General features: G+C 36.2%; 1 protein-coding gene across 3 annotated transcripts in view; it reads right to left on the bottom strand.

Annotated features, from left to right (window-relative positions):
- RAPGEF2 (Rap guanine nucleotide exchange factor 2) overlaps positions 1-15,000 on the bottom strand; it is a 184,422-nt gene that overhangs the window by 84,417 nt on the left and 85,005 nt on the right. For 2 of the 3 annotated variants that reach the window (XM_066548222.1, XM_066548224.1), the window contains exons 5-6: positions 5,246-5,321; positions 2,924-3,091 (exon numbers count right to left, since the gene is read on the bottom strand). In XM_066548222.1, the coding sequence (XP_066404319.1) occupies positions 2,924-3,091; positions 5,246-5,321 (244 nt within the window). Of the gene's footprint in view, positions 1-257; positions 276-2,923; positions 3,092-5,245; positions 5,322-15,000 lie in introns of all 3 variants that reach the window. The other variant, XM_066548221.1, reaches the window with a different exon arrangement.

The following is a 15,000-nucleotide window of genomic DNA, read 5'->3' as shown; positions in this document are numbered from 1 at the left end:
CCTTTGTTTATACTTCTAATTTCCTAAACATCACAGGATGCCAAAGCAAGGAAGGTGAATCAAGCTGGGCAAGAGACATGGTACTGTCAGTAAACGTCACAATTACACAGGTATTTTTACATCACAATGAGATTGCTGAACTATCAAAGCAAAGGCTACAAGGCAATTTTAGTCATAATGTCACGTCAGTATTATGGCATCACACCGCAAACCCACGAGTAAATTGTTAGTGGACCGTACACAGTAAGTTACAATACCTGAGGTTTAGTGCATTCCTGTGAGCCAAAATGAAATGAATGCCATATAGGAGGAAAGGAAAAGATGAACATTATCAGACATGCCATAGTACATTCCACCACTATGAAGATAATGTTAAAATCACGTTAATGAGGGTCCACTATCCCATATAGTTGGCTCTACTGCAGAAAGCCATGCTGCACCTGAGAGCACTGCATTTAATTTTTTAATTCTTGAAAAGCACACCATGCATCTGCATTTCATGTCTGCTTTTATGCTATAGAAAACTTTCTTCAGAAAATACTGTTTGAACCTTCTGAAGAAAAGCATTCAGAGCCTACTGCAAATAAAGCATAATTATTTATCAACAACCAATACAATAGTTCTACATGCTAACTCTATGGATTTAGGGTAAAACAGACTATAGGAAAATTACACATTGTGAAGATTTTGAGGATCCTATGAAAGCAGCTTTATTACTTTGAGTCTTCTATACGTAATACCTAAACTAGTACACATGCACATGGAAGAGTAAACTTGAAAAAAATTATATCATATTAATCCTTTTTCAATTTAATTTAATGCTTTCATCTTTCTTTATCAAAAATTTAAAAATTAGAAACAAAAATGACACCCTGACAGATACTGACCAAAGAATGAATGTGCAACAAGTCCACAAGATATGTGCTATAATATCTTAAATTCCTATGCATTTCCAAAAAAATCCTGCTTTTTTCAGTCAATTTTTCAAGAAATTAAGACCAATAAAATGAGGTCAAAGGACATAAAATAGGAAGGGCTAAAAGACAATGCAGCCTGTAACACGTATGGTGAAAGCAATAGAAGTAACATTGCTAGTGGAAGTGAATGAGGGAATAATGTCTACAAGATCACCAAATACTGTAAAAACAGGAGGAAATGGACCAGCATGAAAAGTCACTAAAATGTAGTTAATACATTGTAAAATTCATTTGAGCTTATTTGACTCTATTTGCCTTGATAAAAATAATAAAGCCAGGCATAAGTATTATATTACACTTGGAAAAGCAACATTTTACTGCAATTATTGTAAATTTTACAGTTTATTTGGCAATCTCTTCCAACCTTAATATGAAATCTCTCTTGCAATGGATTTCCCAGCACATACACAAAACCATTATGAACTTGCACAACAGAATAGCACAGGATGGACTTTTGCTTTTTAGTACCAGTTAAGCTTACAAAAACTCATCAGGCACACCTGAAGTGAAATTTATACAACAGGCAAGGACCTACGAATGCAAATGGCACTGTATAATCTAAATATTGCCCTTCTAGAGTTAGGTACAATTCACACTACCACTGTTTGCTAAGCACAACACACACATCTAAATAATATGAGCAAAAGTAATTATTTCTGTAATTCCTACAAAGTACAATACCACTTTTTTTCCCCCCCCCAAATACAGGCCAGTAAAATGCTTTATTTTCAAACCAAGTCAACTGGCTCAATTCACCTTAAATCTAGAGGCAATTAAAACTGCACTGAAAATTAAACCATTAAAAGCTGTTGTATAAACAAAACCAAATTGTTGGCATAAAATGTAATTATTCGAGTCATGAGGAAAAGCCTGTATAATTAACAGATGCAATCAAACATCTACACACTTATAGACACACATTGAATATACAGTGAACTGGCAAACAAGTCAAGGAATAAATGGTAAGGAAAGAAAAACTGAAAGAGCTAACAACTGCATTGCACCAAAGATGGACTTTTAAAATCACTAAAGCTCTCATCCTGCAAATTTATGTGTATATGGCTTACATTGTACAAAATTCAACCCGTGGAACTCAATGAGATTAAATATGCACAAAGTCATTTATGCCTAGGCCTTTATGGTTCTACCAGATTTAGGGCTTAAACAAATAAATGAGAGCCAAAGACAAACAGCTTTTCCCGTATTTTGCTCACAGTTGTAATCAATACAAAACAAACATATTAATCTAATAGAGCTTTTCTCAGTTTAAAAGCCATATAAATTATTTCATGGAAAAAGTTTTAATTATTAGTTTATTTTCATCTCAAGAAAAAGTCTGGAAACATACGAAGATTCCCTCCCTCACCCCCAAAAGCAATCAAGTAAAATTACCAAATTATTTCCTCCATGATGGGCCAACTACATAGCTCACTAAAATCCAAGTATAAAGGGCAAAATACCATCAGAAGTTCATTTCAATTTTACATTTCAGTTCTCGATTCCAAAAAGAAATGACAGATTTAATCCAATTTGGTGTACTGCCATGCAGCACAGTCCTTTCCAGGCAACACCTGTTATCACATATGTGAATGAGTGCTTCACTAACTGACCTTTTAACACAATACACTGAACTAATTCTACTGTAACTTAATAGAAAAGGAAATGAGAGCAGAATTTCCTGAACAATTTCCCATAATGATCAGAACATTAAAAAATAATACACGACATTCACACTCATAAGAAACGTACTTTCAACTCTGAACTGAGATGCAAGCTGCACACATGTTCACGCACTGATGGAGCCATATTCACAGTTATTTTGAAGGGAAACCTCCCCACAGAAGCACACTTGAAAGATACCAGCAAGTTTAGTCATTTTGACCGTGTTGTTTTCAGTAGTTTTCCTATCTATGACTTACTGTGAACCATAAATACAGACAGCTTACCGTATGGTAGCCTCTAGGTAGAGGTGGCTTCCCCACAGGATAAGGGTCAACAGTATCAATAATTGTTTGTCGCTCCCCTTTCTGGTTGATTTTCCTAAACCTCCTTCGAGATTGCCTGTGAGATGCTTGACGCTGGAAATACTCCTCATTTTCTTCCATGTAATCAACCTACAACAGATGCAAGAGAGTGTGTCTTTCCCCACAAGAGAGAAAAATGTTTCCTCTTGTTGGAAACAGAAGAAATCCTATTTTCAAAAAGCAGCAGCCAGCTTTGAGTTTGCTGCATTTTCAGCACTAAGTGTGAAATCTCTGCTAAAAAAGAAATAGAACAACATTAGTATGGAAAGGATCATAGAATATGATCACTTTTTTAAAAATGACAGAAGAAAAATTCTTCCTTCCTCGCCCCTTTCAAACACTTGCGCAAATACAAACATTTCACCAATCAATACATTCCAGAAAGAAAACTGGTACAAGAGAACACTTGCCTGTTTCCCTATTGACATCTATTCAGCATCTTCCCTAACTGATCCATGGCAAAAGCTTCACTCTTCAGGCAGGACTGGTTTTATTATTTCAAATATTTTGAAGGCATAAAAGAATTTCTAATAGACTGGATTTGGGCATTCAAAAAAACCCACTTCAAAACAACAACAGGGAGAAATAAAATACCTATTAGGTATATCCTTTTATAAAATTAGTCTTCTCAGTTTCACTGTCTACAGAGTTTGAAGACTACTTTACTACACAACAGTTTGCTGCTATGAAAATATTTGAACTAATAATTCTGGTCTTCCCAGAAGAGAATGATCTTTTTTCAGTAATTTGGGTGAAAATCAACATCTCTTCTGTGTTTACCCTACTAATAGAAACCTTACTCGAGCTATTTGAGACTAACAAGGAAATGAAGAAAAAAATCACAGCTTCCATCATTGACTATATAGGGGGATTCAGTTAATTCCTGTTACTCAATTCCATCCCTCAGGATGAGAGATGAGGCACCTCGCAAGGTTCCTGCACATTTTTCAACAAGGAAATGTTAGACAAAATACTCCTATGAATTTGCAGCTTATCCCTGTCAGAAGTGTCACACATCAGTCAGCCCAAGTGACATAGTAGAGCCTTCAGTGCACTAACTCAAATGGATGAGCACAGCTCCTGGCTCAGCAGAAGAGCAGGCAGTGTCTACCCCCTCTGCAGGGAGGATCAGTTTCCCGTCTGACACCTTCACACTCACACCCTGCTACACCTCTTGTGTGCCCAAACAACTCTGGGGATAGGATTCTTTCTATTCAAAGTACAATTATTCCTCTGAGAGCCTGAGTGAAGCATCCAATTTCATCTTTCCAGAACTGTAGTGGTTACATTTTTTGGCAAACACTTGCCTCTGACCTAACATTATCCATCAGTCCAAAAAATTTCTTGTTGTTTACTCATCTCCTTTCCCAATACCTATCTTTATACCCCTCTTCCTTATAACTTAAAAGGGAGTGCATGTGAAACAGGCAGACATTCACACAGCTACAACCAGTGAAATTGTATACTTCTAGAAAACAGAACTGGGACAACAAACTCTTTCCCAAATGGTCAGATGCGAGCTACACAAACTGGAAATAAACAATCCTAAAGTAATACCACATTTTCCTGAGCTTCCACAAGTTTTACAGAAACTGCTACTTTTTGGGAGAAAAAATGTTAGTTAGTGTCACAGTCTATATTTAAGCTACCTACATGGCTTAGATAATTGTCATGCCTATATTATGAACTAGTCTGTATCTCTGTGACAGAAAGAAAAAAAAATTAGCCCACCAATTCTGCATTTGTTCAGATGGCATGCCCTAAGGTGTCAAATAAAACTTTTAAACCTGTGAACCCTCAGAGACAGTGTTCTGCCACTGGACTATAGCAGATGCTGCTAACAAAATACCCTCACCTTCACCCAGAAAGGTTGACAGAATTTAAAAACATTCAAATTTATTCTTAAAAACCTGAGACAGTTGAGATTAAATTTAATTCAAACATTAATTACTTGAACTAACCTGAAATTAAAACTTTAAAGCATCTAGGTTTACCAATAATAATAATGAAACTGTTTCAAAAAAAACAAAAAAACAACAAACTATTCTGCCAGCACAAGAAAACTTTAGTTTTACATGAAATCTGAAAAAGTAAATGTAAGAACAATATAAATTGTAGGTATGACATCTCATATTTATTAAAAGATCATGTAGAAACCATAAAATCGTAAGTCTTGTTGGAAGCTGAAGTGTTACCAGAGCTGGTCTGTAAAACTTGAAAGCAACTGACTGAAAATATTCTTACCACAATCATTTCAGATGGCTCTAAAACAATGCATTCACATCCACGTCTGAAGCTGCCAGCAGAACGCTTGCCAAAACTGAAAAACAAAAATATTTCAGTTAGAAAAGAAATCAGAGCTATAACAGAATTCAAAAGCATATTTACATCTTAGCCAGATATTGTAAAGCAGAGAAAAAGCATACATACCTGTGCACAATAGAAATTTCATGCACATGTCCTTTGACAATTAACTGAGACCCAAGGACACTGAGAGCTGTCTGTTTTGTATTTACATAGTTCCCTAAGAGTATTTGCTAAATAAGTCTATTAACACCAAAACAAGTGTCAATCAAGAGCTGTCTACTGAGGAGGCACAGTTGATTCTGAGCTGCACTAGTGAGTTTGATCTAGTGTCTTCTGGCATTACAGTATTAAGTTACCTAAGCTATCTGCATTTCTTTAACAAAAGCTAACTGGCATACCAAAGAAAGAATTAAAAGGCTGACCAACTTCAGTTAGCTCTTTTCTACTTTAAATGAATTAATAAAATAAGGAAGATGAGTGTATTCCCAAATTAAATAGATGAGGACAAAAGGTTGTTCTGCCCTTTCCTGAGACATTCTCATCATAGTGGAATAATTAAGGATACTATTTTGTTCCCTGTAGGAAAAAACTGAAAGGTTTTTTGGTTTGGTTTTTGGAGTGTTCTGCCCATATTAGATGTACCTGTGCACCTGCAGGGTTCACTGCAAAGAATCCTCAAAGTGCAGATGTAAAGGTGGAGAGCAGAGAACCAGTACATGATTCAGAGAAATCCAGGACCTCAACACTTAGATTCTTAATCATACACCATCAGAGTGGAAGAAAGGCAACCAGCTAAAGTTTGTGTTGGGGGCGTGTGATTCTTCCTCTGGGTACAAATGCCAGGTCAGTGCCAGACCTTTCCCATTGCAGACTGGAGGGCAGGACAGACACTAAAATGCCTGCAACTTCAGGACCTAAGTTTGCTGTAACCAATCCACCCTAAAATAGCTGAAAGCCAATATAACTATTTGGCTTTCCCTTTCTTCCATTTGGAACTGTGCAATAGACTTGGGAACCCTTCCTGTCTGAAGCCCCCAGGGCAACACCTTGAAAAATAAACCAAACTCAACAAAACTGCAACATCTGAATTTTAACCAATGCTGGCATGTGGCAACACACTGAAGCTACAGTACTGGTAAAAGATAACTGTTTTAAGCTTTATTTCCTAACTCACAAACTGCAGTTCACAGTTCACACACATCATTCAGAGCAGTCTATCTAGCCAGTTCATATCTATGCTCCTGTCCTGCCTGGCAATCAGTAGAAATGAACAATTTAACTGCTACCCCAAAGGCTAATCTCTTGACAACAGGACATTTACAGGCTCAAAAAGAAGGCAGTCAGATATTGAAAAGAAATGCCAGCTGTGCTTATTCATCAAAATAATAATCGCATTTAATGGTACATGGGACTTTTACAATAGAAAAAATTTTCCAGAATACTAGGCCTCTTGAAAAGAAATATTCAATAAAGAGGTCTCTGAACAAAATGCTTATTTTCCTGGAGGCAAACACATGCTTCATCCTACAGTCCAGCAACAAAACACAGGGTTCTTTACTCTACGATACCATCTTGAATTTTATACAATTTCAGCTACTCTTAAAGACACCAGAAAATGAAGCCAGTATACTGATTCATTAAACTGTTGCACGAGTGTCAAAACTTATTTTCTCAGCCAATAATCTGATTCATACCACAGTTTTTCCTTACAAAGAGAAAGGAGAAGTAAAGAAAGGAGAAAGTAAATCAACTCAACGATTGAAAAACGAAAATGCAAAAAATGGTGATTAATAAGTCAACTTATTTGATATTCTAGTTGGAAGCACACAGAAATATTCTCTTCCCACTTAGAAAACACATATTGCTGTATTTTTGCCAACCCATTTTTGTAGCCTTGGACCAGGACACCTCAGAGAAAGCACTCATTTCTACAAAAAATGCATGTACACTTTTCAACTCCACCTTTCTTCCTCCTCTATTGCTGTCTGTAAGTATCAACTTCAAGCTTCTGTCTGTTGCTAATTGCTGCTGACAAGCCAAACTTTCAAGCTTTGGCAAACAGAGTGAAAATAAAAAGCTGTGTTTTGGATGTGCTTTTCTATTATTGAATAACTTGTTTAGATTTAGCCTTTTAGCACCAGAAGTAGTTAACATATTAAGATAGAAGGCATGAATTCAGTTACTATAAAGAAAATTCTCAATTTCTGCCCCCAAACAACACGCTGGCTTTCACAGCAAATAACTACGCCATTCCTGGACTATTCAGACTCCTATGACAGCACAAAATTAATCAGAGCAGACAGTGCATCACATGTATATATTATCTTTGACCAAAGATCACAAGGCACTTCAGGCTGTAAAGAAACTCTCTAAACTTTGTGAAGTGCTGTAAGAAAGAAGACAAGTAAATCAAGGCACAAGAAAGTCAAATGACCTTTCAAGCGTTGCACTTCTCAGATGGCCACACCAACTAAACCTCCTGACTTCCAATCTCTGGTGAAAATTCATCACCAGTGAGGAATTCACATAGTCAGTGAAAATTAGGGAACTCTCTTGTTAATGTCCGCTACATCTGGGCACATCAGAATTGTCCATCTCTGACTGTGGTAGAACTTCCATCACAACAGTGCATACCATCTCTCGCAGAACCACACTCGAACACTTGAAACACGTTTTTTGTTTGACCTGCAGCTCTGAGAAACAACTGGCATCTTAGTGTACTGCTAATCCTGCTGTTTCAATTCATAAGACTGACATCAAAGCCAGTAAGTTGTATCTGAATTAATTTACCAGAGTTTCCCACAGGAGCAAAAATAAAAGACCAACCAAAAAGTGCTTCAGTGACAGTCTTCTTCAAAACACCTAGCTGCAGCAACTTGCCACTCAGTAGAGGAGGCCATCAAACAAACTCAATTTAATTGAAAACATGTTATTTGAAAAGTTAGCACACAATAAGAAGCAGCAAATACCTAGCACATGATACAGTCTGTTTACTGAGCTCATAAAAAAGTCCAAAATGTAAAACCTTGTATAAAATTCTTTATTATAAGAATGTGAGGAACTGGAACAGTTGCCCAGAGAAGATGTGGATCCCCTATGCCACGAATTGTTCAAGACCAGGTTGGATGGGGCTCTTGAGCAACCTGGTCCAGTGAAAGGTATCTCTACCCATGGCAGAGGATTTAGAATTATCTGATCTTTCAGGTCCTTTCCAACCCAAGCCACTCTCTGAAATACCAGCAGAACAACTTCATATAAGGAACCACGAGCAGTCATGTAAACTGGCTTGTGGGATGTTAGGTATCACACAGAAACAGTGATATACCTAACATACCTAACAAGCAAATAAAGCTTCAGTGGAAGGGCTGATTGATTATCTTCTTAATATCAGCTCTACTTCAGTAACTTTGACTAAACAATATTCTTTACAGAATTCTGATGCTAGACTTTCCATAGAAAGTGAGTTTGACTACGCAGATTTCTCACAAAAAAGTCAACCTGAGTACTAGCTAGCTAAAGTACAATGCAGAGAGCCTTTATTAGCAAGTTTCAATAGGTCAGGGATTTGACAAATTTACTTCTTCCCTTACCATAGTGTGAGATAAGCCTGTGCATACAGAGGCCATAAGCTTAAACCCCATTTTTGTTTTTAAAATGCAGTATTTTACATTATATACACTTCACATATGGTTGTATCATACCATTCCATTTAAATCAAAATTGTCTTATTAAGCCTAATTAATTTCAACTCTTAAATATAGTTTGTTTGCAGCTATTAAGGCAATGGTACATCTGAAAGAATCACAGGTTTGCAACTATTTTCTCTAAATCAGTGATGTGCATAAGAGAACTTCACCAAAGGAAGATAAGGCAGTTTAAAGGTATCTTTGCAATTGTAGCTGTCAATATAGGATGCAGAAGTTATAACAGTAATTTAGAAAGCCAGAAGGGCTGCCTGGTCAGGATATTGCTGTCTCACCTAAATTCCTCCAAGAACCTTGTTTTGCAGCAACTTTTCCAACACTTTTCTTCCCTAATACCACACAAGCTCTGACTTGACAATCCCCAAGTATTATGCTTTACAAATGCTCTCCTCAGTACCTGTCCTAGAGATAATTTCACTTCTGGAGTCCTTTTCTATCACAGTACTTGTATTCACATAGGGATACTGAATGCATGATGTGAATATAAAACTAATTTAACAAAAATAACAATACCAACTAACCCCCCCTAAAAAAAGAGAACAAAATAATACAAAACAAACAAAAAGCCCCAACCCAGACAACTACCTAAAGATATAGAACAATATTATTTACAGGAATCTACTTCATAGTGTACAGCCAGGTATTTTCCTCAAGCAGTTTCTCCCTAACTATACTATTCCTTTAAACAATTGACAAAACTCTAATTTCCCACTTGACTATTCAAAAGCATTATTTCCAAATGTATTTCATTAGTATTAAAAAACCCTGTTTTTTCTCACTGTGTATTAAAAGCAGGTATTTTAAGCCATGTAAGTAGTTTACAATTTCATTTGCATTTTAATGCATTCTTAAATTGAATTTACACTGATCAGAGATGACAGTTCCCCTATCCATAAGTGTATCTTACTACACACGTTTCTCAGCTTACAACTTGTTATACTGAAAACATACATAGCTGGCTAAAGGACAGAGGTATCACTTTTCAGGTTTCATGCTAGTTAACAGAAGACAAGTTTTAAATGAAAATTAAGGGGTTTGATGTTTGCCAAGTTTCTATTCGCAGTTTTCATTTTAAAAACTCTTCACTGTTATGAAACTACAGTAGTTTAAATGTGCCTATGGCTAGCAAACAACAACAACACAATAATTTAGGACCACTGTCTGCATTTAGTCCCCTTCAAATTGAATAGATTTACTAATAAAACAAAACAACAAAGTACTTCAATTAAATGAAACATCTAAAGCCACAGGCAACACATGCATTTTTATAAGCACTTACACATAGAGACAGCCAAAAACTTGCAGGTATTGAGGTGACTTGTTCTTTCTCTTATCATCATGACATTGGAGGACAAAGCAGTTTTCTCCAGACACGACCCATCCATTTCCCCAGGTCCCCAGACATCCTCACACACGCTCACACAGATGCTCTTTTCAAAGCTCACAGGAGAGGCAGCAGCTACTGAAGAGGGAATGTTTCTCTATCAGCATTCAGCCCTGTCCCCTCACCCTGGGCCTCCACATTCCTGTTTTCACGTCAACCCAGCTCCCAAATGGAAAGTTATTTCTCAGCACTGGAATGTAAATGCATTCATCAAAAGTGATGCAGAATCTGAAGGAAACCTCACAGCACCAAGAAAAGGGTTTTCAGTGTTAAGCCCTGTTCTTTTTCCTCTTAAAAATCAGAGATCACTCACATAGAAAATTCAATTTCACTAATGACAATTTTGCAAAAAGGACAGACAGAAATTTAGGGTTTCCTCTACAATGTAGTCCTAACTTTTATTTCTTTTGATATTCCCTACACTACATTAGCTTAAGGTTTTAGTAAAACTACTTCTAAGTCTCACAAAGATAGCTCCACAAAGTATGGTCATCTCTGCAGCGCACATTCTTCTGCAAATAATAATAATAATAATAATAATACTGTTATAGCTTTATGTGTATGTAATTGCAATATTTTGAACAAAGCTGCTGGTTGAGAATAAAATCTATATAATTGATACTTGCTCTGAATCAAAAAGAATTTTCTATTTAGACAAGTTGTAATGGAAGGAAAAATACAAGTAGCAAATTTTCTTGTTCCTCAAGTTCTTAGAATCTTATAAGGTGTATGTAAGCAAGGAAATTAGTTCCTTACAGATTTTGCTGCTTTTTTTTAATTAAAAAATTACAATATAATTAAAGTAGAAATGTACTGGATGATTATTGAAATATTTTATTCCAAAACTCCAGAAATCAAGATATTCAAAAATTTTCTTTGTTCTGAAGTTTTCAAATGGTAGGTACAATAGGTTCAATATCACTGAAGTGCAGTATTTGCCAATGCAGAACATCTAAATAAACATGGAGATTAAAGTAAACATTATCCTTCCCCACCTCCATGCAACCAATCTCTTTATCTGTGCAAGACTGTAAATGAATAAATCCATAAGCACAAGGCTATGCACAGTTCAGTTCAGTTTCTCAAGCTTTTAACATATTCATGATAAAAATGGATCTTAAGTTACATAAACCCTATACTTCAAAGCACTTTTTGTGAAAATTACATTGCTTCAATTGACACCTACATTTAGAAGAATCATAGAAAACTACCAAAATGAAATACAGAGGTATTGCATGAAGCATATTTAGAATTTGAAGTTATGTAAGCCAAAGTGTCTTCATTTGCTCTTAGGTAGCCCTCACCCTGAAAATGCTATTATTACCATCACCATTTACATTCAAGTGCTATCCACTTCATTTCCAATCTTCCTTCTATCATCTAGTTCTCAATATCAGAGCAGAGAGGAGTCCCCATCCCATTGGATGGATCGTGTGCTGCATGTCCCACCTGCACACTCCACTTCCTCACAGCAGTGTCGTGACTGAGGAGGTCATGGCAGGCACCTGCTTTCAATCACTGCATCAATTATTATCTGATGATACAGAAACAAACATGAGCAGAATGTCTGCTCTCCAAAAAATCCTAAAATCAAATCTTGATCTAATAATCAACATTCAACTAGCAACAACAACATCAAAATATGAGTTAGATTTAGTTGTAAAGCCAACCAGTCACACTGAATTCCTTGATGAAATATAGAGCAGTAGTAAGTAGATGTCTAGAAGGGAAACAAAATGGGGACTATTTTTTAGCTCTCATTTAGAGAGATAAGAAGGGATGCAGGAGGAGAAACTTGACTGACTCTTTTCCATTAAGAACTACTATATTTCATTTTGGTATGTGCAGATCAGAATGAAAAGCATCTGTCCCTCTACATGGTTTATTCTAGCTAGGTTTCTTTATTTAAGCTAGGTTTAGCTGGGTTTCACATCAGTGTGCTCTGAAACCCAGACCTCAATCCAACTCATCCTTGCCAAGGAAAAAAAGAAAGTAACAATTAAGAAGCTCATGTACATGCACAAGCCATTCCCAGGGGAAGGCATAAGTGCTCTGATGAAAACTAAATTTGGCGTGGCCATTTTCTGACCCCTCAGAAAAAAGGCAGAGCCCGTCATGCATGCAGAGCCACTCTAACGTGAACAGCGCTCCACTGGGATGAGGCAGGCAGCAGGGCTTCCCCACGCTTAGAGCTGCACACTGCAAACTGTGAAAGAAAGAGTTTGTCAGCTGAAAGACAGGGAATCTTCATACAGAACATCAAATTATCTGATAATATAGGCTGACTTCTTTGATTCTCATTTGAATTAGTGCCTGTCTTTTAGGAAAAGCAAGTAAAGATGCAAGGGAAGCCCAAGCTGCTTTTGACTTGTAATAACTATTCTTTTTAATAAAAATATAGTGGTCATCTGCATATCAAAATAATAAGTAGATCGGGTTTTTTTTCTTTCAACTTATTTAATTCCTACAACATTATTCTATTTATAGCACTTTTTTTCAGCAAGTTGCTACTTTACTGAAATGCTTTTCAGTTGAAAGGAAAATTGAGATGCTGGCAAGTTGAAGAGGCATTTGCAGAACTGTCACTACTTGCAAATCCTGGAGACATGAGCTCACTGCATACCATGGATAAGGATGATTAGGCTTATCCAATGTCATATGATAGCTTAGGTGTTTACAGTCCCAGATACAACAGCTCATGTGTCAGGGAAGGGACTCACTTGCGATATCACAGCTAAGTACACGCCACTTAATAATACCTGGGAGGAGTGTTTCACAAGGGAAAAAAGCCTGAGACATCCCTGCAGCTCCTTGCTTGACCAGGGACCCAAACCCTCTGCTGCCTGTGGGGGAAGAGGAATCATGGTGCCAAGGATAATAACCCTCCTGCTGCAGCAGGAGAGTGCAAAGAACCCAGCAAACAGACAGAGACAATGCTTGGTGACTAACCAGGCCATATTAAAACTACAGAATAAGCACATTTATAGTAAATTAATGCTTTAAATAATTCCTGCTAAAAAGGCGTAGAAGTTAAACTCCAGCCGGAAACTTTAGTGAACCTCTTCAGTGTTTTGAACATTTTTAGTTAGCATCCTTACAGATGACAGACTATAGAGCTTTATCTATGTAATACTCATGGGGATTTAATTCTTATGCAAATGCAACCCAGATCAGAGGTTGCATTAATCTGCTAATTTATAGCTGACTACTGAAAGCACTTCAAAAGACGTTCCTGAAAACACACAGTGAATAATTTGAAATTAGCTAGATTCTAGAGGTTTGTTTCCATAGGAAGTCCTCTCAGTCAACCCTAAAACATGTGATTTATGATCATCACACAGTTTTTCTTTTATAGCAGATTACTGTTTCGAAAAGTGAGGTTAATTATAAAATTTCACCTGGTTATAAGAGTCAATATGGTAGCAAGTTTGTCTAGTTTAGGTAGAAAAATTAAGTAATTGTATAAAGTTTCACATTTGTTACTTTTCATAATGTAACATCAAAACTAAAACAATAAGCTGAAAAATGGTTTAAAATCCCATATGAAAAAGTGCTTTTAAGAATAACAAATTGTTTTGCAAATTTACTGTAGAAAGGGTAGAGTCTCAGGGTCTTTATAGCAGCAGGAAATCCTGAATACTTTTCGGAGGAGAATACCACTTAGTGTTCCTTTACAGCCCTTTTATATATACCACACTAAAGAAACATTTTGATGGCAGTCTTCTGTCGAATTCAAGATATATGTTCACAGACTAAACATACAATTATATAAACAAACAAAACTGGAACCTACTAGTAGAGGCAACAACTAATTTAGCTTGTTGCAGCAGTTCAGCTTTGCAACCTATCTAGAACAGAAAGCTCGGAGGCAGGTACCTCATCAGCACACCTGGGAATAGACCCATCTTTGGGAAAAATTACCCTTATTTTAGTTTTAAATTAGAAGTTCTCATATTATTTTATCTCAGAAAACATTCAAAGATGAAAGGTTTTTTCCTAACCTACTTTTTATCTTATTCTTTCAAATAAATAAATAAATAAATGAATAAATGGTTTGAATAAAGACAGCTTTGCTTATGCTTCATGTCAATGACGTCTGTGTTGCCATGGAGATTGCTGTGACATCACAAGATCTACATAATGGTCTCAAAGAATGAGAAGTTGTTGGAAAACATTACTTAAGAGGCAAGACCTTGTCTAAACACAGCTTGGCTTATTAACATTCATGAAATTCATTAAAACAGAGGAGTATTTTTCCAATGTCACACAAAGACTTTAGATGCTAGTTCCTAAATGAAGACTTTTTATATTGAAAAATACATAATAAGCATTTTTACATCCCCCTAGAGACTTTCATAGTTAAGGTATTATAAATTTTCATGTTTTTTTGAATTACTAAAATAACTTGACACATCATCTAGGTTTTTAGAAGTAAAACAAGACCATGTCTATTGACACTTTCCACACCCAGTTACACACTTAACTCATTCAATACAACTAATTCATTCACATGGAAAGCTAAACACTTTCCTTCAATAATAAGTTTCCATAAATTAATATACAGAGCAGATGTATTCAAGATACATTTGTATATTTGTGAATGA

This window comes from Molothrus aeneus, chromosome 4, assembly GCF_037042795.1.
Source record: "Molothrus aeneus isolate 106 chromosome 4, BPBGC_Maene_1.0, whole genome shotgun sequence".
Taxonomy (NCBI): Eukaryota; Metazoa; Chordata; class Aves; order Passeriformes; family Icteridae; genus Molothrus; species Molothrus aeneus.
This window is presented reverse-complemented; position numbering and strand designations above follow the sequence as displayed.